Source organism: Hemitrygon akajei, chromosome 10 (assembly GCF_048418815.1).
Source record: "Hemitrygon akajei chromosome 10, sHemAka1.3, whole genome shotgun sequence".
In the NCBI taxonomy this organism is placed as follows: Eukaryota; Metazoa; Chordata; class Chondrichthyes; order Myliobatiformes; family Dasyatidae; genus Hemitrygon; species Hemitrygon akajei.
This window is the reverse complement of record NC_133133.1, coordinates 158,917,128-158,942,463: the sequence shown is the minus strand read 5'-3', so window position 1 is coordinate 158,942,463 and position 25,336 is coordinate 158,917,128. Positions and strand designations below refer to the sequence as shown.

The 25,336-nt window shown below is 38.5% G+C and overlaps 1 protein-coding gene across 1 annotated transcript in view; it reads right to left on the bottom strand.

The window, feature by feature from the left end:
• LOC140734875 (F-actin-capping protein subunit alpha-2) overlaps positions 1-24,956 on the bottom strand; it is a 46,318-nt gene extending 21,362 nt beyond the window's left edge. Inside the window, exons 1-2 of the mRNA XM_073059521.1 lie at positions 24,853-24,956; positions 794-857 (exon numbers count right to left, since the gene is read on the bottom strand). Of these exons, the coding sequence (XP_072915622.1) occupies positions 794-857; positions 24,853-24,891 (103 nt within the window). The 5' untranslated portion in view covers positions 24,892-24,956. The remainder of the gene's footprint in view (positions 1-793; positions 858-24,852) is intronic.
• Positions 24,957-25,336: the final 380 nt, after the last annotated feature.

The following is a 25,336-nucleotide window of genomic DNA, read 5'->3' as shown; positions in this document are numbered from 1 at the left end:
TGGTAGAACTGCACTTTCAAAGTATCTTAAAATAAACATCCCCATCAGATTTTTGCAGTGAGTGCCTCTATATTAAAAGGGTTATATAAAGATAAAATGGATACTCTTAAGGAAAATTAATAACATACAAGAAACTAAAGTGAATGACATTTATGGTGATCTTGACAAGCTTGACAGTCAGAGTTGTTGACATACATGAACAAATATTTCTTTTCCCATGCAAAAGACCAAAATAAAAGCCAGATACTAGCAACTAACTCTTTCAACTTTGCAGAAACTAATATATCAATTTTTCCAATTTGCTTGGGCAACCAAATTCAAACTAAAGATTGAATGAAAGAACACAGTTCGATCAAAGTAAAAGAACACCCATCCTAAAATGTGCAATATTTCTATTCTGATGAGAACACAATCCTTGTTCTCTTTCAGGGAGTACAGGGTTTTGCCCTCAAATGTATAATTACACACTGCAGTGCAAAAACTAAATTGAGATCAAAAGCCTTGATGCAAAAATGTTGATTGTCTATTTTTCTCTATCAATGCTACCAATCATGCCGAGTTCTTTCAACACTTATTTTTGCTCCAGCAACTGCAGTGTCTTCTGTCTGCAAACTAAACATTATGTCCTTTTCTCACCACCAAACCCCATCCTACAAGCTTTCCTTGCTGTAAACGTTGAATAACCAGGCTGTAATTCCTTACCACTTGATCATAATTAAACGACAATGATCAAATTTTTAAATTAGGACTTAGAGAAAAAAAGTTACATTATTAGCAATTTAACAGAACTTACCATTAAAAACTTCATTGAATTCTCCTGGTGGAGCATGAATAATGAAGTTTGCTGCTATGCGCACCTGTAATTAAAAGAGCGTTTCTAATTAATTTTCATTCTCAACTTGCAGTAAGGTCAAAAATAGCTCTTTAGCCTTCGACAAATTTAAATGTGGAATTTTGCTTTAATTGGAAAAGAAAATTCCATTAAACCAACTACTTTGAATAAGTGGCTATTTATCATTTCACAAACTTCAGCAAATTATATGCAGCTTACCAAAATAAAGAGGAAAATGAATCAGGTTTAATTTAGAGGTGTAAATTAGAGCTTTCAATGCTGAAAATATTGCTCATCTTCATGCAGGATGAAAAGTACAAGGCAATACAACACCCCAAAAGGACATGTATTTTCTCAAGTGTCCAAAGCAGGCTGAAGACAATGCAGTTAATAGAATCATTGCTTTGGTATGGAGTAAACATTGCAAATTATCCACAAAATTTGGCTTTGACTGAAGTTCAAAGTTTTGCAGTAGTTTTTAATTCTAAGCAATGCATTTCTATATGTTGTTCTATTCCATTTTTGAAATCAGAGTTGGAGTTAAAATTAGTAAGAGTAATTGCCAGTTAGATATTTAGCAGAGAGGAATAAAGCAACAATTTGGCATTTCCAGTTGATAGAAATGCACTACTACAGTGCTACTGTTGGTTAGATGGTGGCAACATTGCTTACACAAATAAGAAAACCTGCAGTGTCTTGCAGCTAATAAATTACACTGTAGTTTTCCTGGAAATTCAACAACTAATTTCTACAAAGTGGAAATCTGCTAAAGATGCTAGTTAAGAGAGATAACTACTGGCCAAAACAAAGTCTCCATTCTAGTTCAAATTGCTTGCCTCCATTGGAGATAAGAGTGAAATTTTGTTCAACATATCATGCTGTAAACGTTGCACGTTCTTATAAATGCTCCAGATTACCTACACTGGCATTCACGTCTTTGGTGTAGGACTTGTACTAATTTTCTTAAAATTCAACAAACTATGTCCAAAACTCATAATGCTTCATAAGTATCCAAGTAAATCAAATTTCTGATTTCTAATTTGAAACATACATAGTACACACGTCATTTGTGAAGAATTCAATGATTCAAAGTACATTATGTATGTATTAAAGTATGTATGCAGTATACAACCCTGACATTCATCTTCCCAGACAGGCACTGAGTAAAGAAACATAGAACTCAAGAAAACATCAAATATCCAACTCAAAAAAAATTGCGCAAATGATAAAAAAAACGAGCAAACACAGAATATTAAACATCAAACTGCAGTGTCATTGAAACAGTCAAGGAATGTTCAGTTCAATTTAGCGCCGTCTTCTGTTGACTGCAAGCCACACAGCCAGTCTACCTATCAGAATCGCACCAAATAGCAGTTAAAGATCAGCAAGAAATTGAGCCGATCATGGATTCACACTCCATTAGGCTACAATTCCATTCTCAAACATGCAGAATTCCCTCAGAGATTGCAAAAGCACCAGATCGGTCAATCCAATGACACATATGACAGGTTCCAATTGCACAGATTAGTAGTAGAAGTATACTTAAGCAATTCTCAGATTAAAAGTGATTTGTTCAATTAAATCTTCAAAAGAATTCCAGATGTTTGATTTACAATTACAGTGTAACTTGAACAGAACAGATGTTGCTAATATTCATCTTGGGCTTAATCTTGTTGCTCAGGACTGATACATGCACCAAGTGTTGGAATCTTAACTATTCTGACAGGTTTCCAAGTGATTCATCCATTACTATGCTACACTACACGTGACCAACTTTATTTGTTTTTAAGAGTTGTTGATTGCTTCCAAGTATCAGGAGGATTCAAAAACACTCCAAAAGCTTTAAAGTTTTGACAATGTTGCTGATGTTGCTTTGGCATAGAGCACAGCACAGCACAGAACAGACACTTTGGCCCAACTCAACTATGCCAACCAAGATGCCCATGGAGGCCATATCCCTTTAAATGTTTGCTTATGCAAGTACATGTTTAAGTGTCTTAAATACTGTAAATACATCTGCTTCTACAGTTTCCTTTGGTGGTTCATGGCATATACCCACAAAAATCTTGGATGTACTTTGCTGACAGTGATGGAAACTATGTAAGAAGCATACCATCTACCTTAGTGGTTCCCAAAGTGGGTGACACTGTCCCTGAGGCAGTGTGAATCTCTGAGGAAAATGCACAGCAGCAAGGGGCGCAGCTGAGGGATTACAGCCTTAAATTAAGAAATGAATTACTAATTACGAGGCATTGAGGATCAAATGCTAATAATTGATTACAAAGATCACATAATCACCTTTGTAATCAATTATTAGCACTAAAGCATGTTATAGCTGCTGAAAAGCAATGTAACACTTCTGTATTTGGCACTTCATGGGAAATCTGGACTGAAAAAAACTAATTTCTGGACCTAGCCCTCATATTGCCATTCAATACTGTAGTAGTGTCAGCTAGTACGATTCCCATACTCTAACCACAATGTGATACAATTCCTGTGAATTAGGATATGGTGTTCAATGGGGTAAAGTTATGCCCTTTCTGATGGTCTTGACCACATCTCTCTAATCCCCAGCCCAACCGAAATATTGCTGCCCCACTTTATGTACCTTCAGGCAGTAAAGGTTTTGCCTGAGCCATTACAGTCATAACATTCCTCTTTACTGATCAGAGTGCTCAAGGTTGGACATAAAGAATAGGTGATTGACTGTGGTCATTAATCCATAATGAAAATAGCAGAAGCAGACCAAAAAGTGTAGTCAGTACAGTGTGGAGCATCTGAAATATAGATCTATACCAGCACCAAGCAACCATGTGTGTGAAAAATGAGGCAATGAAACCATCCAGACTCCTTGAACATTTGAAGAGAATACACTGATAAAGCAAACAGGAACCATACTTACAGTCACTACGTGAAAACTTAGAAACAAAACACAAACATGTTTGCCAGCACTTGCCGAAACAGCGATGGTTTGTGTGCTTCATGCAACATTTCATTGCTCACTGCTAAATCTGGAAAGCCCCATACAATTGAAGTACCGATTCTGTCAGCAGAAAGGGAGGTTTTGAGAACAAGTTGCATCAGACCAAATAACTAAAGTGATTCTGTTCAGCAATAACTCTGTTCGGTGAACAGATGAATGGTATGAGAACGTTGAAGACCATTGTACCTAGGACAACATAACTTGCAATGCAGTTGGACGAGTCAACTTTGCCAGATAACAAATCTTGCTTTTTTTAAAAAAAAATTTTTAGTTTTTCAAAACATTTTACAAAATTAAAAACCCCAAATCCCAATGAGGAGCATTAATACAGAGCAAGGTTAAGCATACAGTATCAATATGCTACAGAGGAAGAGAATTTAACAAAAAAGCACCTAAATTAAAGACAAGTGAGCTTAGTGTCCTCCCCAAACCCCACAACACAAGAAAAAAAACCAATTCCAGACCAACCACCACACAATATAGAGAGTATAAGTCCGGACAGTCAAACTCCCAGACTGTGAATACGCTTAGCAACAGAGGATAATAATGCCGACTACCAGAAAAGAAAGGGAGCTGAAAGCAAGGGACCGAAAAGAAAAAAAAACCCTAGTCAAGAGGAAGGTTATGAAAGTACTCGATAAAAGGCCCCCAGATCTTATGGAACTTTAAATCCGAATTGAGAACTGAATAATGAACGAATATGAGTTTTTTGGAGGAAAGCAATGTCAGCTTTGAGTTGTTTAATATGTGAGAATACCTTCCTCCTTTTAACAGGGTGGTTCAGTCCCTTTACATTCCAGCTCACAAATTTAAGTGCACTAGCCATTATCAATTACTAATGCATAAAAGGCAGCAGGCATATAAAAAATCAAGCGGTACAATAGCAGTCTGGGAGCAGAGATGTAAACATAGATTCGTAAGGTCAAAATATAAACATGTCCTAACCAATAAAGAAATGTTGGAACTGGAAAACTCACCCCACCCACACAACCCAAAACTAGACGGCTACCAAAACAAGTAGCTAGCTCTACCAAAGAAATTAACCCAAATACAACTTCCAGATCTGTGTCATTGACAGCAGTTCCGTATAAATGCTATAACAAACAGTAACTAGTTTATGCACTAGGAAACATAACTACAGATTAGAACACCTTCTGCCAAGATATACAACTTAATACAGAGAAAATCGGAAGAAAACCAAAACTAATCTACCCGTGAAATATTATAGAAGGATAAAGTAAGAGAAAGGGAAAAAAAGGTAAGAAGGAAAAAGAAAAAAAGAGGAAGGGGAAAATTGTAAATTCAAGACGAGTATTTATCAACCTTTTACCGAGAAGGGAGAAAAAAACATTCAGAGAATGGAAAAAAAAGGGGGTGAAGAAAAGAAAAAGATAAAATAAATAAGTATTTAAAACAGAGGAAAAATAAATCAGCAGTTGAACTGTGAACCGACAAACAGGGAGGCCTTCACTAAAGACTTCAAACCTCCAAAACAAGTTAGATTTAGTTGTAGAACTCTGTAGGTAAAGTTATACAGAGGTGTAAATAGATTACACACATACCAAATCCCGGGAGAGATTGTCAACAGCCTTTAGAGTTTCAGTGAATAATGTCTGAGTGATTCAAGTGAATTCCGAGTCCAGAGAAAGTGATTTTACTACGAGGAGTACTTATCCACCATTTTAGGAAGTCCGATCAGATTCCGAAGATGACTGGATAGCCGGAAGACTTGCCACAAATGCTTCGGCTTCCCTCGCTGATTTGAACCACTTGAATTCCCCGGTATTAAACTTGATTCTTAGGTCAGCAAGATTACGAAAGGAAGGTTTGAAACCACGATCAAAAAGCACTTTCATTATGCCTTTATACTCAGCGCGCATCTTTAAAGTCTGGGGTGCAAAATCTTCCACAAAGCGAATGGTTGTATCCTGGAAAGAAAAAGAGCCTCTGCGACGTGCCTCCACAATCAGACTGTGTTTTACCTGGTATTGATGGAAACACAAGATTACTGGTCGCGGACGGGTGCCCAGAATTCCGGGAGGTACGTTAACTCTGTGTGCCCGTTCGAGCTCGGACGGGTTTGGAAGCAGATCCTTCCCGAATATCTCACAGAGAAACTCGGCGAAAAACTTCACGGTTGACCCCTTCTCAGTTGCCTCTGGTAATGCTTTTTTTTTGTTATGTTTACTTAATAAAAGATGAAAACATAATTCAAGAGTTGTTATTTCCAAGGGGACTAGAAACATGAATGGGTGTCAATATTTCAGATTGTCGAGCAACTTTTCAAAGAGAAATACATCTTGCTCACTAACAAATAGGGCACCGTCAATGCCAGGATGCCACCATTCTTGAACAAGGCTGTACCTAACATATTTACCCTTCACTGTATAATTCAGAGACATCTTGTTGCAAAAAATGATCGATGGCACAAATAAATACTGTTATCACAGCAGTAAAAAAAATCAAGACCCATGCTCTTAAGTCTTAATTTTTTCAAGAGCTTTGTATTGAAAATGATTAACAGTGATGAATATTTGCGGCTATAGGGCTCTCAAAAGGAAACTTGCCGAGAAGCTTTTATGTGCATTTTGAAACTGTGATAAAATTCTTTGAAGAGTTGAATGCTTCATTCAGTAATCAACTGAAGCTGTCCTCGCTGAGTCTCAACTCCCCCCTCTGTAACTGGATCCTGGACTTAAGGCCTCAGTCAGGCCACATGGGTAGCAATGTTTCCAGTCTCATTACACTGAGCACTGGTGCTCCCCAGGGCTGTGCACAGCTCGCCACTGTTCACATTGGTCACACATGATCGTGTCTCAGGATTCAGCTCAAACCATATCACGTCTACAGATGACACAACTGTGGTTGGCTTCATCAACAACGATAAGGAGTCGGAGTACAGAGAGAAAACAGAGCGGATGGTAGACTGGTGTGAGAAAAACAACTCGTCCGAACATGAAGATCATGGAAATGATTGTAGACTTTAGGAAGGTGTAAATGAACCATCCCCCTCTGTAGTACATATATGGCTCCTCTGTAGGGAGTTAAGTGCACCAGATTCCTGGGAGTTCACATCACAGATGTCCTCATCTAGTTCTCAATGTCACTTTCCTGAATAAGGTGGCACAGCGGTTGTCTCCACTACACAACCACCCCCCCCCCCCCCAAAACTTAACCTAATTTTACAGAGGCACCTTGACAGCAACCTTACAAGCTGCATCTCCATTGGGTTTGGAAGCAGAGCATTGGAGCAGAAGTCCCTACAGAGGACTGTGAGAATGTCCAAAGGATCATAGGGGTCTCCCTATCATCCACTGGGGACTTTGACCAGGAGCACTGTGTACGTAGGGGCCGTAGTATTATTAATGAATACCACCCATCCACCCTGCATCCTCTGACATTCCATCAGACAGGAAACTCAAAGACAAGAATGGTCAATATGGGAAACAGCTCCCCCCCCCCCCCAAACAAGGCCATTAAGCTTCCAAACTCCCTGCCACATCGCATTTGAAAAATCACCAATAATTTGTATGTATCCTACAATACTTAAAGTAAAATGCAAAAATTATCTACACTCAATTCATTTGTAGACTTAATTCTTAATTTCCTAAGTTATTGTGTATTATGTGTACTATGTGCTTTACACACCGGTCTAGGGAAACACTCATTTGGTGGTATACATCTATATAGAGAAATGACAATAAACTCTTCTCAAATATTAGTCATGGCATTGCTTATTTGTCAGAAATATTTGCAAAGTTTAATGAAATCAATCTTCAATTGCAAGGAAATTTGCGTAGTAGGGGAATTAAGGGTTATGGGGAAAAGGCACATCAGTGGCGACGAGTCCATGGCCAGATCAGCCATGATCTTATTGAATGGCAGAGTCGGCTCAATGCGCAGGTGGTTTATTCCTCCTCCATTTCTTATGAATCTTATCAACGTCAATTCAGTCATCTCCATATTTCTATCAAAGTTAACCCTATGCAAGTGCAACATTGGCCGCCATGACTTTTTCCAATTTGAGTGAGTTGGGGGAGAAAGGAATACCAGATGATCTCAATGTAAACTGTGTCCAACTGTGTGAGATGCATAAAGACATGTCAGAGATTTCATGATCTTCTCTCTACCCAAATTCCAGATTGGGTAATAAATTTATTACTGAATTCTAATGAAGAGTTAACAGGAAGAATGGACGAAAAACTGATTGCAACAAAGTGACTGAACTAAAGCAGAGATACAAAAATTCATATCAGGAATTTTGGTTGCAGAAAGGAATCCCTGAACGCTAGTGCGCAATGTGGAAAAAGGTCAAAGTGTTCTTTATTGCTTTTCCAACATTCTACTTAGTGCAGCACAGTTTCAGCGTTGTCCAACTTCTTTCAAAGCAACAGAAAGACTACAAATGACTGAATGTGGGATCTGAGACTGAATGATATTCAGCTCAATGTTGAGAAGCTGATATCACTACACCAAGTTCACACATCTCATTGAAAAGTGAAAAACAATGAAGTACTGAATAGTTGCACTACTAATATAAGCTCCAAGATTACTGATGCAAATTGTTTTTTCAGAATCTGGTTTATTATCACCGGCATGTGACTTGAGATTTGTTAACTTAGCAGCAGTTCAATGCAGTACATTATCTAGTAGAGACAGAAAAAATAGTAATAAATAAAATAAATTACATATATTAAAGAGATGGTAGCAGTGAGAAAAGGGCCCTGGGTGTTGGAGGTCATTAATAATGGACGCTGCCTTTCTGAGACACCGCTCCCTAAAGATGTCCTGGGTACTTTGATGTAGCTGACTGGATTTACGACCTTCTGCAGCTTCTTTCAGTCCTGTGCAGCAGCCCCTCCATACCAGTGATGCAGCCTGTCAGAATGCTCTCCATGGTACAACTTAAGTTTTTGCATGTATTTGTTGACAAGCTAAATCACTTCAAACTCCTAATAAAGTATAGCCGCTGTCTTGCCTTCTTTATGACTACATCAATGTGTTGGGACCAGGTTAGATCCTCAGAGATCTTGATACCCAGGAACTTGAAACTGCTCACTCTCTCCACTTCTGAACCCTCTATGAGAATTGTGCTCATTAATTACATATTTAATGTGTAATTAAAGAGTTTTATTTGTAGCTTTAAATAGACATAAATAAGTTTTGCAATTGTTTGTCAGCTTTAAATTTACAGCTTCTATTTTCTTTCAAAGTGCATTATAAATCAAAATTCTTTATAGTTTTTATTTGATGACCGGAAAGGGGTGCTGGTCTGAGCTTTTAAATAAAAAGGTTTGGGAACCACTGGTCTTGATCGCTTTCCAGATTAGCTAAATTGTCCCCTCTATGATAGAAATGAAGAAAGTTATTCAGAACTTTTCTAGCTTTAGTTATCAAGCATTTCAAAATCAGGATTATTACCACTGGTGTCATAAAAAAATTTGTTTTGTGGTAGCAGTGCAGTGCAGGACAAAATTATTAAGTTACAATAAAAATAAATATTGTGAAAAATGATTAGTGAGGTAATGTTCATGGGTTCATAGTGTTCAGAAATCCAATGGCAGAGGTGCTAAAACGTTGAGTGTGTGCCTTCAGGCTCCTGTACCTCGTCCCTGATGGTAGTGATAAGAGGGCACAGGTTTTCTTCTGATTTTCGTTTCTGAAGTCCACAATCAATTCTTGGTCACACTGACACTGATTGCAATGTTGTTGTTGCGACACCACTCAACCAGTTGATCCATCTTGTTCCTGTACACCACCTTGTTGCTATACGAGATCCCATATGTAACTGGCAAATTTATAGCTGGTGCTTGAGCTGTGCTGAGTGTAGAACAGTGGGATAAGCATGCATTTTTGAGGTGCACAATTCAAGATGGCGACAGATTAAAGACTGTGTGCAGCTCCCACTTATTTAACAATTTTAATAGGTAAATTCCATCCTCGCCCTTAGTGCCCTCTTACAATCGAGTAATTTCACTTGGACTTGTGTAATCTGTTTGATGTAATTGATAGTACTACTGAAGCTTCACATAAAACAAAGATAGATTATTGATCCCAAGGAAATTGGTGTCACAGTAGCATTACAATTGGATGCACATTCACACTGTCCAGGCAAGAGTTGATAGTAGTATTGCACAGGGTGCCCACTACAGGCAGTCCCCGGGTTACAAACGAGATCTGTCCCTAAGTATGTCTTTAAGTTGAATTTGTAGGTAAGTCGGAACAGGTACATACGGCTCTTATTTACCGTCAGTCAAATGTTTGTCTTAGTAAATAGTATATATTTTACCTTTCTATGCATATAAAACACTTAAGAAACACTTCCAAATACACTAAAACATCTTAAACATAATACAATACAGTAATAAAAGTTACTACATACAGTACTGTACTGAGGAGTGTGAATCTGTGTGTGTGTGTACGTATACAGTACTGTAAAAAGCATTAAAGAAACAGTTCTTAAAACAATTTAGATAGAGAAAAAGAAAAAAGATCTGATTAAAGGTTAACACTTACTTTCATTCCATCGACATCTTGCATACCGGAAGGGCATTCATGAGGTAATATTATAATAATTGGATGATGCAGGAGAAGATGGAGAGATGGCTACTGTTGAAGATGAAGGGCCTGGTGTTGGAGAGGATGGCATATAACATTAGCCTATCCTTCGATGCCTTATGCCCTGGTGCACTTTTCTCCTCTTTTGAAATGTAGGTCCTTTCAGGCAATTTTTTCCAAAATAAGCCAGTCTTGTCTACATTAAGTATTTGGTCTGGCAAATAATCTCCCTCAATTTTTTTCAACATTTCAGAAAAATAACTCGCAGCACTTACATCGGCACTCACTGCTTCACCTTGCACTTTAATATTATGTAAATTTGCCTTCACTTTGGAACAATTGAACCAAGCCCTACTCGCAACAAATTCTTCATCACAATCACCTTCACTTGCTGCACATGCAGCTTTTAAATCATTGAAAAGGCTTTGAGCCTTTTTGTGCACTAAAGGCTAATAGGCATATTACACTGATTTTGATTGTCTAACCAAATTATCAATAGCCTTTCAGTTTCAATAATTAAACCACTGTGTTGCTTAGTAATTATTGTAGCTTTCATCGGGGCAGGGCTTTTCACATGCTCCATTACTCTCACTTTATCCTTTAAAATAGTTCCGATCGTTGACTGACGGTAGCTTAACGCTTTTCCAATGACCAATGACGTTTCACCTCTTTCCGATCGCTTTATTATTTCCACTTTATTTTCAATCATGATCGTTTTCCTTTTCTTTGATGCATCACCAGCACTTGCATTGGATTTACACTTTGGAGGCATGGTTACAAGGGTAAATAAGACAAAACTTTAAGCCAAATACAAAATTACACACTCACAGTGTTAACGGCAAAGTGATCCGACTTAAAATGGCGGACGGTGTTCTCCTTCCCTGAGCCAATGAATCGCTGAAGCTGCACAATGTTCTCAACTCAAAATTTTAATATAATAGGCTTTATGCCAGACCGTTCGTAAGTACGAGTTGTCCGTAAGTCGGACGTTCTTAACCCGGGGACTTGCTGTATAGCAATGCATGGTAAATAAGCTCTGGTAAACAGAGGTTAATAACAGTCTAATAGGAGGAGTCATCATTTCTTCAGCTGTAGTTTGACTCATTATAGAGCCTAATGACTGAGGGCAAGAAGGACCTCATATAGCGTACTTTGGAGCAGCACAGTTGTCTTTGTCTATTATTGAAAGTGCTCCTCTGTTCAGATAAGGTGGCATGCAGAGGGCAAGAAACATTGTCCAGAATTGCCAGGATCTTCTGGAGGGTCCTTTGTTCTACTACAACCTCTGGATTGTTCAGTTTGACCCCTATAACAGAGCCAACCTTTCTAATCAGTTTATTGAGCCTGGAGACATTAGGCATATTGATGTCATTGCTCCAGCACACCACCACATAGAAGACAACACACTGGTAAAACATGTGAAGGAGAGGACTGCATACTTCAAAGGACCCCAGACTCCTCAGAAAACAAAGATGACTCTGGCCATTCTTGTACATAACCCTTGTGTTAGTGCGCCACTTAAATCTGTCATCCAGGTACTTTTAGGTCCTCACCACCAATAGTAACAGGATTGGTCTTCTTAAAGTCCATCACCATCTCCTTTGTCTCACTGATGTTGAGCTGCAGACGATAGTTTGCACCATTCGACCAGGTCCTCCACCAGGGCCCTGTGTTCTTCCTCCTGTCCTCCCTTTATACACTCAACTATTGCTGAGTCAGAGAATTTCTGCAGATGACACGACTCAGTCTTGTGTCTAAGGTCCGAGGTATACAGGAAGGGAGCCAATACAGTCCCGTGGGACCCTAGTGCCACCTATAGCCATGTCTGACACAGAGCTCTGAGGCCGCACAAACTGTGGTCTGCCAGTCAGGTAACCCATTATCCAGGATACAATGGAAGGGCCAAGCTGCAATGAACAGAGCTTTTCCACGCAGCTATGAGGGTGGTATGGTACTGAAGGCACTCAAAATAAAAACACATGATCCTCAGAGTGCTGCCCTGTTTACCCAAGTGGGAGCATGCTCTGTTCAGCAGGTAGCTGATCAATGTGCTCCTGGGAGGGGATCAAGAGCTGATCGGAGCAGGGATGGGAGGCCAACCAGGACCAGCTTCAAATAAGAGAAAATCTGCAGATGCTGGAAACCCAAGCAACACATACAAAATGCTGGAGGAACTCAGCAGCCAGGCAGCTCAAAATGTCAATAGTACTCTTTTCCATAGATGCTGCCTGGCCCACTCAGTTCCAGGACCAGGCTCTCTAAGGTCATGATGTGTGAGGTCATAAAATAAGAACAGAAGTAGGCTATGTAGCCTCTAATGTGGGCCTTGCCATTCAGTATGATCATTAAAATGAACACTGAGGCAGGCTTCAAGGGCTTATTACTCTCTACTCCTCGTGCGCTAGTTGCTTACAGTCCTCAATTCTCTGATCTTTCAAAAATGTACCTGCAGCCACTTAATTACAGCTGATAACCTAACCTCCACAACCCGCCAGAGTACAGAATTCCAGAGATTCACCAGCTGCTCCAAAAAGAGAATTCCTATGCACACCACTGATCCCTCTAAGCTGCGTAAGTGCATGGCTACACAGAAACCGAGGTGCTCCCGTGCACATAGCATTTGCTGTTGCATAGTTGGAATTCTGTCAATTCTGAAATCTAGTTTTGGAATACCCTATAATTGTGTTAAATGAATATAATCTATAAATGTTCTAAATAAACATGCCATAGTCTTTACTTTGAAAGATCCTGGAGCTTCAACCTATTTACAGTGTTAGCGTTTCAAGTTACAACACTGTTACAAATTGTAACAATAAACACAGAATGGAAGTCGGTAACTCAATGGTAATAAACCACTGACCAGCGGAACACTAATGCCATCTAGTCAAAACATTTTACTTTCCCCATTGTGCCTGTCAGTTGTTTTGACTGCCTGACATCATATGTGTTGAGTCGTGGTTTATGTGAATATCACAAGAACATTTAAAATGCCAGGCAGTTTTCAGGCCGTGTAAAATTTCACGCTTAAGAGTAATGGCTGGACTGTGCAGATGTAAAAAAAAAGCGGGCACACTGGCACACCCATTTTAAGCAAGTTACCTGTTTAAAATAGTTATATTGTAACTATGACCTTTTCCAGCAGTGAAAACACTGCCACCTTTGTGTGTCTAAACAAATTCGGTATCTTTCTGTCCATTATTGGCTCTTTGATAAAGGAATACAAAGGAATTTTCCATTAATTCAAGAATTCCCTTTCCTGTCCTGGCAAAACTTATTACCCCTAGTCTATTTCTGGTTGTTAGTATCTCAAAATACCAAAGTTGATTTTATATCATTCAACAATTCTAGATCAAAATGTCTGATAAACAGCATTTTGGAGTAATTTTTGTATTAATCTATAAATGCAGGTCAAAGGGGATTGTTTTCAATTAAGACTCAATACTTGAATTTGTATACAATCCTATACCTCCTTCATTACAACCGTCTTTAAATTATTTGTATTTGTTGTCTTATCACTTCAAAAGTATAGAAATAAAACTAAAATTAATTTTAGAAAAAACCAACAATATCAATCCAGATCAGTTTGCTTTGCAAGTGCAAAGAATTCAAAAGGTCCACAAGGAAGGAAAAACCTGGGAGGATACCTCCTATGCTATTACCATAAAAAAAAATTGAGGATACTGAAGAAATTACAACTGAAACTAGTTCACCAAACATGTAGCAGGATGTGTCTACTCGTGGCTTATTTGGAAGGGGTTAAGAACTTAAAAAGGGAACAGCTATAAATAAGTTCAGGTTAAACTTAACATTTCTAAACCCAGTATTTTTACTACTTGAATATACCCAATCCTAAAATATCTCATAGCCAAATGTTAAAATGAATCTAAAATTATAGAATATGTTCAAAATCCTCAAATGTTTCCATCATTATGAAGTACAGTCACAATTTTGATGTAGAGAAATGGAATGTTGCACCCAACAAGACCTTAATCAGCAATGAGAAAATGATTAATGGTATGCCTGAGACACAATAATTGCCCTGAACATGGGCAAGTGTCCCTCCACTCTTCACTAAATAGTGTGAGAGCCTTTTCCCATTAGATGTTGCACAAAGGATCTATTTGATATTTCATGCAAAATCCAAACGCAGATACTTCCAATTTCAGTTCATTTAACTACGTCAATTTAATCAAGCAAAGTATTTAATCAGCAACCTACAATGCATAGTCCAGGAACATTGCTGGCCATATTGCTCATACAAATTTGAAGAGACCTGATCACTCGAGTGGAAATTCTTTTAATCTACTGGTTATCCAATACTTCCACTGATTGACCTATAAAACACTTTATATTTCCCAACACATTCTTGCCCCTTTCACTGGTTCCAAATCCCAAAAATCTTTGTCACTCGAGCTCTTGCCCTCTAATTTTTATATCTGTAATTCATCAAAATCAACTTATGAACTACATTCTACTTTCGCCAAAACTACACTAACTCTTCAACCAAAGTTTGAATCAAAGAAATCTTCCAATATTGAGATCAAAGATCTTCCATGATCTCAAAAATACTTTTTCTATTTATTACCGAGGTGAATAATTGCTATACCCAAATATTAAATAGAGAATTCTTACTGTATACTGGGAGTTGACTCTATGATACCTGTTCAATCAATACAACATATCTAACAAATCGACCAATTTAGGATCAACATTTTAATTAATGATGGTAAATAATGAAATTGCTCCTGCTTAATTTGTTATTTTGTTCAGGCAAAGATAATTAATTTTTAAGTCCACATCTCTATAATGAACAAAATCCATCTCTTCAGCTTGAAGGACAACACTTATCTACTTATCAATCCAGTAGAAACCTATGAGGCTCAGTCTTGTAGCATTCCATTAACCTCTATTTAGTACCCTTTACTAAGAGATCTTCCAAGATTATTTTCTCTCTTCCCCTGTTTCATACAAAGACAATTTCTAAATAAAAACAAGCATAAGTAAACCCTTCCATTCCAAACTGCTTTCACAGGTATTTGTTGAGGTGAATGACGTGAAAGTATTTGAGAAGCTGGATCGCAGTTTGTTGTGCTGATGAAAGACGGAAGTTGACATGGAGCATTAACTCTGGCCAAGATCTTCAGAAATAAATGATCTGCTTAATGATACTTTTCCCCACCCCCACAGTCTGTTATAATATATTAAAACCTTTACCAAGCATATGAACCAAAGAAAAGATCAATATTTGAAGGCAATTCCTATTTAATCATTAATAAAATTCTAAACACCAGTTCTGAGTGTTTATGCACCTACACTTATTCATTTAACTATCAAACCATCTTTCTCCATATGTTTATGCACCTACACTTATTCATTTAACTATCAAACCATCTTTCTCCATATGCCTTCCTAAGTTAACCATGAATACATCTTATTTGGCTCAATTATTTCCTGTGGCACAAAGTTCCACATTCCAATTACTTTGGATAAAGAAATTACTCAATTCCCTATTAAATTTATCAACAGACCCCATATCCTATTGACAGAACCTTATGTTTACAGTATCTAACTCTCTTGTAATTTTAGAGTCCTGCATCCCAGCTTAAAATCAAGTATTTTTAATAAGCATAATTTCAGCTTCAGCATTACTTTGTTGCTCTTTTAAGAATGGCTTTATTAAACTGTTTTCACTTCACCTTGAGTACCAATATTCAAGGTCCCTTTGCTTTCTAGCCCATATTATTGTAAAGAATAGCATGGATTCCCTCTTAGCAAAATGCACCTCAAATGAGAAACTGAAGACTATGAATTACATTTGCATTCCATAAGTTTGTCTTATTGGCCACATCCAGCATGTGATGTAAATCTTACATAAATGAGTGAAAGGTTAAGTGTAAGTGGGGAACAAGCATGGTTGCAGTACTGACCCTTAGCATCACTGGGTCATCTGCAGCTAATCTTAACTGTTAGTTTGATATTCATTCTGCTTTTGGTCTTCTGACTACACAGGTTTTGGTTACAACTGCAACTCTATGGAGTCTTCACTGGACATTTTTTGAAAAAATCTAAATATAACATTATATTACCTTGATTTATTCTCTATTTCTCCATCAAAGACTAATAAAGTTGTTTGGGTTGTCCTCTTGGAATTTGAGCCTTCGAAGTACCTTCCTCATAAAATGATCTGAGACAGCATTCCATGTCTTTTGCTGCTGGTCCTTGGACATGTACATTCACATTAGTCATTTATCATTTCTTGGGCACCATTCCCAAAAGTTGTGTGTGCAGTAACAGTTCTGCCAAATATTCACCGCAACATGAAATCCATCCTAGGATTCATACTGCTTAATAACTTCAATGGGGAAAAAATCTAGTTTTAAGGAAGAGGGAAACAATGTCCAAAGAGGCAAATCATGAAGTTACCCATGACATGAGCTCCAATGATCAAATCAGTTCATTCTTATTGCTATGCATCCCAGGTTTTTAAAGAGTTTGTATTAAAAGTTCAACTGTAATTCAAGTGTGCAGTTCAATTACTAATTCAACTGTAACCAAAAATAATAAACAGAGTGGTAGGCAGGGAATTGAATGAAGATGCGCCATTGTATTTTGATCACTATAGCAAGTGCTATCCAGAATCAGTAACACAAATAAGGAACGCCAATAATGATTCTGGGAATACTACAATTTGACAGCCATAGTGAAGGATTAATATTTAATTCTCTGGAAGACTAGTGAATTACCAGAAATATAAAGTGGGTATTACATCAATGGGTTTTGGTGATTCACCATACAAAAATGTGTATAGACAACTCAACTTTCAAATGGTCCTGTGCTTCAAATCCTACCTTACCCAATATTACAAAAGTATAGTCACAAAATCTACTTCTATCATTTCATAGTTGAAATTTTCTTGCTACAGGTTGAGTACCCCTTATCCTAAATGCTTGGGACCGGATTCTGGAATATGCAATGAGATAGCATGGGATCACTATAATTCCCAACTCTAATACCAGTAAGCAGTATTAGTCTTACACTTGTTCATCACATGTATGCACTTAACAGTAAAAATTACTTGCCATTAATATAATGAAAATATAATGTGTGCAGAGTTACAAAAACAGCACAGCAGCATCAGAATACCCAAATCAGATGCTGAACAGCAATTAAAAAATAACCAGATTTCAGTATCACCTACAATGTCATATTATGATTAAAAGGTTACAGAGCACCATTTGTATTTTACTTTAAAAAAGGTTTATGTAAGGTGTAAAAACAATTAGCATTGTAGACTTGCTCTGGTGTTTGAGTTCAGTGAAGAGTTTTGCAAACTTATCAGTGCTTCATGATCAGCAGACACTATCTTTAAAATGCTTAAGATCTTTTAAAAAATGCAATGCAGTGCCTTTTCTTAAATTTCTGCAACCAGCCTGCTGAATATTCACAATTACATTAAATTTGCAGTTTGTCAGAATAAATCTTCCCTTGTTTCATGATCAGCGTACCAATAAAGTGGCATATGTTCATTCCGACACAGACAAATGTATTCCTTCAATACACAATCGAGATCTTCATTTTTCACTTTATGCAGCAGTTTTGGATTGTTCATTAACTTCTATTCAACACACATGCAAGGTCACTTCTCAGAACAGCGTGATGCGCAAGTATCTGCATATTGCCTGGAATCTGTGCGGATTAGTGATAACATATCCTCCTACACTAGTAACACCTAGTGTAGATCAACACTAGTGCACTTCAGGGTGTGTGCTTAGCCCACTGCTCTAATCTCTCTGTACCAATGACTGTGTGGCTAGGCATAGCTCAAATACCATCTATAAAACTGCTGATGATACAACCACTGTTGATTCGCAGATGGAGACGAAAGGGCGTACAGGAGCAAGATATGCCAACTTGTGGAGTAGTGTTGCAGCAACAACCTTGCACAGTAAGATGAAAAGAGCTGATTGTAGACTTCAGGAAGGGCAAGATGAAGGAACACAGAGGGATCAGAAGTGGAGATTGAGCAGTTTCAAGTTCCTGGGTTTCAAGATCTGAGGACCTAACCTGGTCCCAACATTGATGCAGCTACAAAGTAGGCAAGACAGTGTCTATAATGAAGTTTGAACTTAGGAGTTTGAAGAGATTTGGTATGTCAACAAAAACACTCAAAAACTTCTACTGGTGTACCACAGAGAGCATTCTAACAGACTGCATCACTGTCTGGTACCGAGGGGTGGGGGGAAGGTGAGGCAGACTACTGCACAGGATCGAAAGACGCTGCAGAGAGTTGTAAATTTAGTCAGCTTCTTTTTCTATATAACATATAGCATTGAACTGCTTCCGGTGATATAAACCCAATTCTGATCATCCCAGCACCTTGCACAATTTCCCTTTCATGATGTTACATTAGTAAACAAAAATAATTTAGCTTTTGGAGATTTTTGGATTTTCGTATTTCAGATAAGGGGTACTCAACCTGATTTAGAGCTGCCAAATTATACAGCAAAGAAACAAACATGGTCAACTAGTCCAGGCTGACCATAAAGCACCCTTTTAAATTAATCCTATTCATCCCTCATTCCCAATAACACAAGTGCCATAACTTTGGGAGGAAACTGGAGAATCCAAAGTAAACTCCTCAGGAGAATGTTGCATGGAGTGTACATTGAATGAAGAATGCTGAAGCCCTCAGGATACAGCTCCACTGACAGTGTCACTGAGTAGACACACCAAATTCAGGGACTCCTGAATGACTGGAGATATTGAGACCTTGGCAGGCAAAAAGTAGGAAACTAGATATGAATTAATCCCTTGATGAATATAAAAAGTTTAAGACCAAGCTTAAGAGGGAAAACAAGAGGACAAGAATGAACTTGGCAAGCTTGATTAAAAATAATCCTAAGTGATTCTTCAGTTATACGAATGTAAGAGGGTGACTAGGGAAAGAGAAGGTCCCCTTAAAGACCAGAGCTGCCCATGTGCCGAGCCATTGGAGTTAAATCTTAGCCTCCTGATTTATGAGAATTCCTTTCCATGTGTTTTACAAGTGACTTTTCCCCCATATGCAATCTCATTGCCTTTATTTATGACAGCTTTTCCTCTCAGATAAATTATTCTGGATGATTACCCTTAAATCTGTTACCTATAGGATAGTTGTATTTGTTTAGCAACCCCATCCCACTTAGTTTAGATTCTCCGTCAATTCCTTTCTTAAAGCACATGTGCAATTTCCTGTTAAAAAAACAGGTGCCACCACCCACAGCCATAGATCAATTTCTAAACTGTCTTGCTTTGCTGAAAACAAATAGTTACGTTTTGCCTCTGGTTGCATCTTAATTTTTATCTTACAGGAACCATTTGCTTTTACTGTAATAATGAGCAACATGCTCTTGTACCCCCACATTTCCACCCCCACCCCCCACCAACACTTGTCTATTCCTGAGCACAAAGACAACAAAGCATCCAGGTCAGACTGTACCTGAAAAACAGCTAGTCCTCCTTAACTACTGCATTTCTAGCTGCATCGCTAATATTTAATCCTTATGCTCATTCACTGGTGTAACTGTTAATAACTGAAAAAGGACATGTTATAGAGTAATACTGCCCATTCAATTATTATATTGTTAGTTTTGATATCTATAATTGAATAGACGAAAGATCTAGAAATTCAAATTCACAAAAAATGCCCATATTTTTCAGCAATTGGGTCAACTATGCTCAGAAGGACTATAAATGTCACATGATATATACCAGACTAGACATAGAATACTTCTACTACAAACCCAATAGCAATTATCAAATTAATTACAGTAGTATTTTTTAATCAGTCTTTATGAAAAGTACATAGTAGGATGGAGGTAAAAAAACAATTATTCTGTTACTATTTCAGTTTAAAAACAAATGATTTTTAAAATAATGAATGAATGTATGTATTGAATTCCAAACAGTTACCTGTGAGCAATCACAAACCACCCTAATTTTGGTCACTGTGTAGGAAATCAACTTCAGTGCAGATAAGATTTATTTAATTTGTTATCTCTTGAAACACTAAATCAATCTATGGAAAACTCAGTGTCAGGCAGAGCGAGATTCCACACACCCCTCCCCTTCCCATAAAATTATCACCAAGAACAAAAACTTTTTGCTTCCTTGAGGAAAATATGGGCAAAGGATATTAGGAGAGGCTGTGTATTGGAATCTAGGCTCATTGGAGTAACAAATGACATGGAAGGATCTAACTGGGCCGAAGAAAACAAAGATGTAACTTAAAGCTATTTTATCCTCAAGAAACTAAAACAATTCATAAAGTCTATAAATAATCTTGTAGCATTCCGTTCCAACATCTATACCAGCATTTTCATTCAGATTACATTTAAACCCACAATATCTGGATCTTGAAACACAAACGAAGTATCCATAAACTTTCAATTCAGCTAAACATTTTATCACCTTACTGAATTCTTCATTATTACACAGATTATTTTGTGCATTAAACCCAACTTTGGTACAAAGTACAAATGCTCAGACAGACTTAAAAATAACCACTGTAGATTAATGCATCTTTCTAGCTGTAGTGACAGTTGGCTGAGGCAGAAATTACAATGTCATTCAAACAAACTGGTAAGTAACGATTAAAATGTAGTATAGCTAGAGAAGTAAACTCACTTCATTTGCACAGAAGTGTATTTCAGACTGAAGAGGATGAGTGGCACCTATAAAACATTCTAAATTGATAAACAGTGTATGCACACAGTTTACCAAATTCCCAGGACAACCTCCTCCATCCAAAACCTATCCTAAATATTCACACAAATGTTAATACCTATAGACTAATTTAATTTGAAAATTTCTAAATAACTACATTCCTATCACAAAACAAACCTGTGAATACGTATGTACTTGTTAATTAAAACAAATATCCTTTACAGCTTTTTGGCATATGCAGTGGATTTCAGTTAATTGTTTAACCAGGGCAGCCATTTATTTGCACAACTCAAAGAAAACTAAAAATCGAAAAAATAACTGGGATTCCCTTCATTCATTTGGGATACTATGCCACTTAATTAAGGCAGGAGACCATTGTTGAACAGTTGCATGTACATGCGTGGCCAGTAGACAGCACACCATGCCTAGAGCGATCAGTTTTAAATAGAATCAGTTGTATGTGGCTTGTGTTCAAAAAGCAATGATTATTGTCACTGGTAGTTGAAAAAATAAGCAGGAAGACAATTTGGAACCATTTTGCTCACTAAAGTTTCAGCATTCAGTTTGGAGATTCCAGAAACAGCTGGGAGTGAACTACTTCAACAAATTAGGAATTACAAAGAATTTGAAGGTATTAACAATCATTTTGAATGTTACAATGAAAATGAAGATTTGGAGGATTCAGTCTATTATCTGCACTATGTGCCTGCGCTGATTTGTTCATTTACAATCAAAAGAACATGTCAGATGAATTCTTCTGTCAATAACTATTAGGAACTAATAGAGTCACATAGTACTGAAGAGGTATCAGTGTTCTGATATGTTCTATATTCATTTAAATACACAAATTGTAAGATACATGGCAGTTTGGCTTTTTTATACCTTGTTAACTATTTCCATGAAACTTTGGCTAATTGGGACAGCTGCTAAATTGGATGAAAATGTACTGTTTGAATGTGTCCTAGTTAACCAGAATTCCACTGTCGATGACATTGTACTGAGTCACAAATTTAGAGATACAAGTAACAAACCTCAATGAAGTTGTATAGTGGCATTTCAGAAGAACAAAAGAAATAACAAGCCACAGTCTCTTAAGGTTGTTCAACCATTTAATGAGATCCCCAATCCTGCGCAACTGCCATGAGTGATAACAAATACACTAACCTGAAACCACAAACATTTCTTCAACCAAAGATGTATTTTCAGAATACTCAGTTTAATTCCACCATATCCCACTGAATTCCTTGAAAATCTAGAAATCTATCCACCTCAACTTTAAATATAGTCATGGGAAAATCAGAGCTCAAAACATCTGCTCTAAATAGCTGACCCTGTATCAGTTTCCAGGTTCTTTGCAGACAGGGATAACAGCCATTCAAGCCCTCAACTGTATATTTCAATGAGATCTCAAAGACTCAATTTGCATGAAATAGGCAATTTAATCACAAACATGAGAAAATCTGCAGATGCTGGAAATCCAAGGCAACACACACAAAATGCTGGAAGAATTCAGGTCAGGCAGCATCTAAAGAAATGAATAATCAGTTGACGTTTCAGGCCAAGATGGCATGTGCATCAATTTCTTGAACTTCTGGTAATTGTCCCCCCTTCACTATTTCCATTTCCCCATCTCACTCATTTCCTTACTGGCTCATCACCTCCCCTCTGGTGCTCTTCCTCCTTCCCTTTCTTCCATAGTGTTCTACCCTCTATCAGATTCCCTCTCTTCTACCCCTTTATCGCCTTCACCATTCTATTTCCCAGCTCTTTACTTCACCCTCCACCTCCTCAGTTCACCCATTACCTACTACCCTGTACTACTTCCTCCCCTCCCCCCCCCACCTTCTTACTCTGACTTATCTTTTCCCCAGTCCGAATGAAGGGTCTCGATCCCAAATGTCGACTGTTTATTCCTTTCCATAGATGCTGTCTGACCTGCTGAGTTTCTCCAGTATTCTGTGTGTCGCCATCCTGTGTAATATCTGTACTTTGCTATAAAACTGCACAACTGCAGCAACCAATTAAATGAATGTTTGTTACAATACCTCCAAATCTCCTTAAGATAGAGAATGGAAGTTCAAATAGTACTCCAGGTGCATTTTCAGCAAAGCTATGTAGAATTGCAACACAGCCTCCTTACTCTTGCACTTCAACACTCAATCAACACCGTTGATTAATAGACATCCAAATCAATTACTATACCTGTCTCGATTTGTCTAACAAAGTAGCAAATCAATTAACACCTGAACATTCATGATTTACAAAAACATACTGAAAGCAGCCAAATATTTATCTTCGCCAACCTGTTAATCAAGTAGTCCTTTTAAACACCTTGGTCATCTACTGTTGTCTAGTTCCCTCCCAAACCATCAAGAGAAAATGCCCATTAGATTAGACATTTGCAGATCAGAAGTCATGAAACTGTACCTTCTTCAGCAGATAGAAAAAAATTAGCTTTCGTACACTCAATCTACATTGAACAAAATGGAGGCTCACAGGTCTGCCGTTGTGTGAAATTCATCAATCTCTTTTACATCATGTAACAGGAATAAGAATACAGGTACAGACTGATTAAAATTCTAAATTATGAGAACAGCATAAGGAAAAAATGTATTAGCTGCCCTGACAATACTTGTGTAGGCCTGAAATAATTTGCATCGAACTCCAAGAAAATATTACTGTAGTGATCAATGTTGAAAAGTGAAGATGAAACTGACATGACTTCCGATAGAAAGCCAAGTGAAGTATACGGTAATGTTAAAACTCAAAGATATCACAAAGTATTTAAAACCAAAATAACTGATGCACTGGACCCAATAGAAAGAACCTTCGAAAATTATTTGTGCGCCTAGTTGTTTTGAAACTTACAAGGACGTGTTTTGAGTAAAACACTAATTCATATCAAGTTCAAACAAAATTACAAAAGTTCTGTTTTCACAGAATGAAATGTGTGATTACAGGCTGATTGGCACGGCACTCCTTGGAAAGTTAACATGATTCAAATGTAGACTGTTTACTGAAGGAGATGATTTTAAGCAGTTTATTTCTAGCAACAATGAACAAAAGACGCGAAACCTAGAGTCGGCAACAGATCATAACTTTGCCATCTTTACCAACAGGAAATGCTTTAAAACATATAAGAGAAAGATAATGAGAAATAGAGCCTGGATATTCTCTCTCTCGCCAACGCTTAAACTAACATATAGAAGCTGGTATAGCAGACTCGGGGAGGTGTTTGGACACACAATTCCTACAAAGTGAGTGCTGCGGCATTGGGAAAGGACAGCGGCGACCGGGAAGGAGGACACCGGCCATCGGTTGGGAGCTATACCGTTCTGCGCTCTGCCCTCCCCGGCTCCAGCAGCAGTGTCAGGTCGTCGGCCGAAGCTGAAACGGCGAAAGCAGCCGGAGCCAAAGGGGAACGAGAGGCGAGGGGAGTCCGGGACCCCGCCCCAGTCTCAGCCCTGGCCCCGCCCGAGCTCTGGCACCCACCCCCCGCCCGAAGGTGCGGGCGGCACAGTCGGCTTTTTTTGGGCTGCCCCAGGCACCCGCCATTCAACGACCCTACAAGGACTGCGGGCGGTTTGCACCGAGCTAAAAATAAAGCGGCCCTGCACTAGCACCGGGCAGGGCAGGGCCGAGACGCCCCGGGCACAGCCGGCGCACACGGCGTTCCTGTCGTCAACCGGCAGGGTAGACGCCGACAAAGCTAGCGCAGTGCCTACACCCGTAGCCAGTGCCTTAGAGCAGCCAGATGTCGCGAATTACCCCTCACCTTCTCCTCCTCCGAGACCTGCTCCTCATGATCCGCCATCTTGGGCCGGGCTGTAAATAACTGAGCGCTTCTCGCGGCGCATTATGGGTAAGGCGAAAGACCGGGGTGGGGGCGCGCTTGGAGGTGCGGGGGCGCGCCCAGGTTTGGGAGGGGGGAGCGGGGGAGCGGGGGAGCGCGCCCTCTACAGACTGCCCCAATAGCACAATAGGTGCAGGAATGCAATCGAAAAAAAATTATGTGTACTTTTGCATGGTCACAATCGTTATATCTAACTCTAATTAGTAATTATTCATTCCCTATACTACTCTGCTTCGAGTACACTCTGTGTCAGATCTTGCTCTTAACTCCATCTGCAACTTTGCTCAAGTTGCCACAGAAGTGGGCTATATCTCAAATACGACGAATTGGAATACTGGAAGGAAACAGAGAGCTCGGTAACATGCGTTATATTTCTGCATTCTGTTACTGTTTTAGCTCAACACAC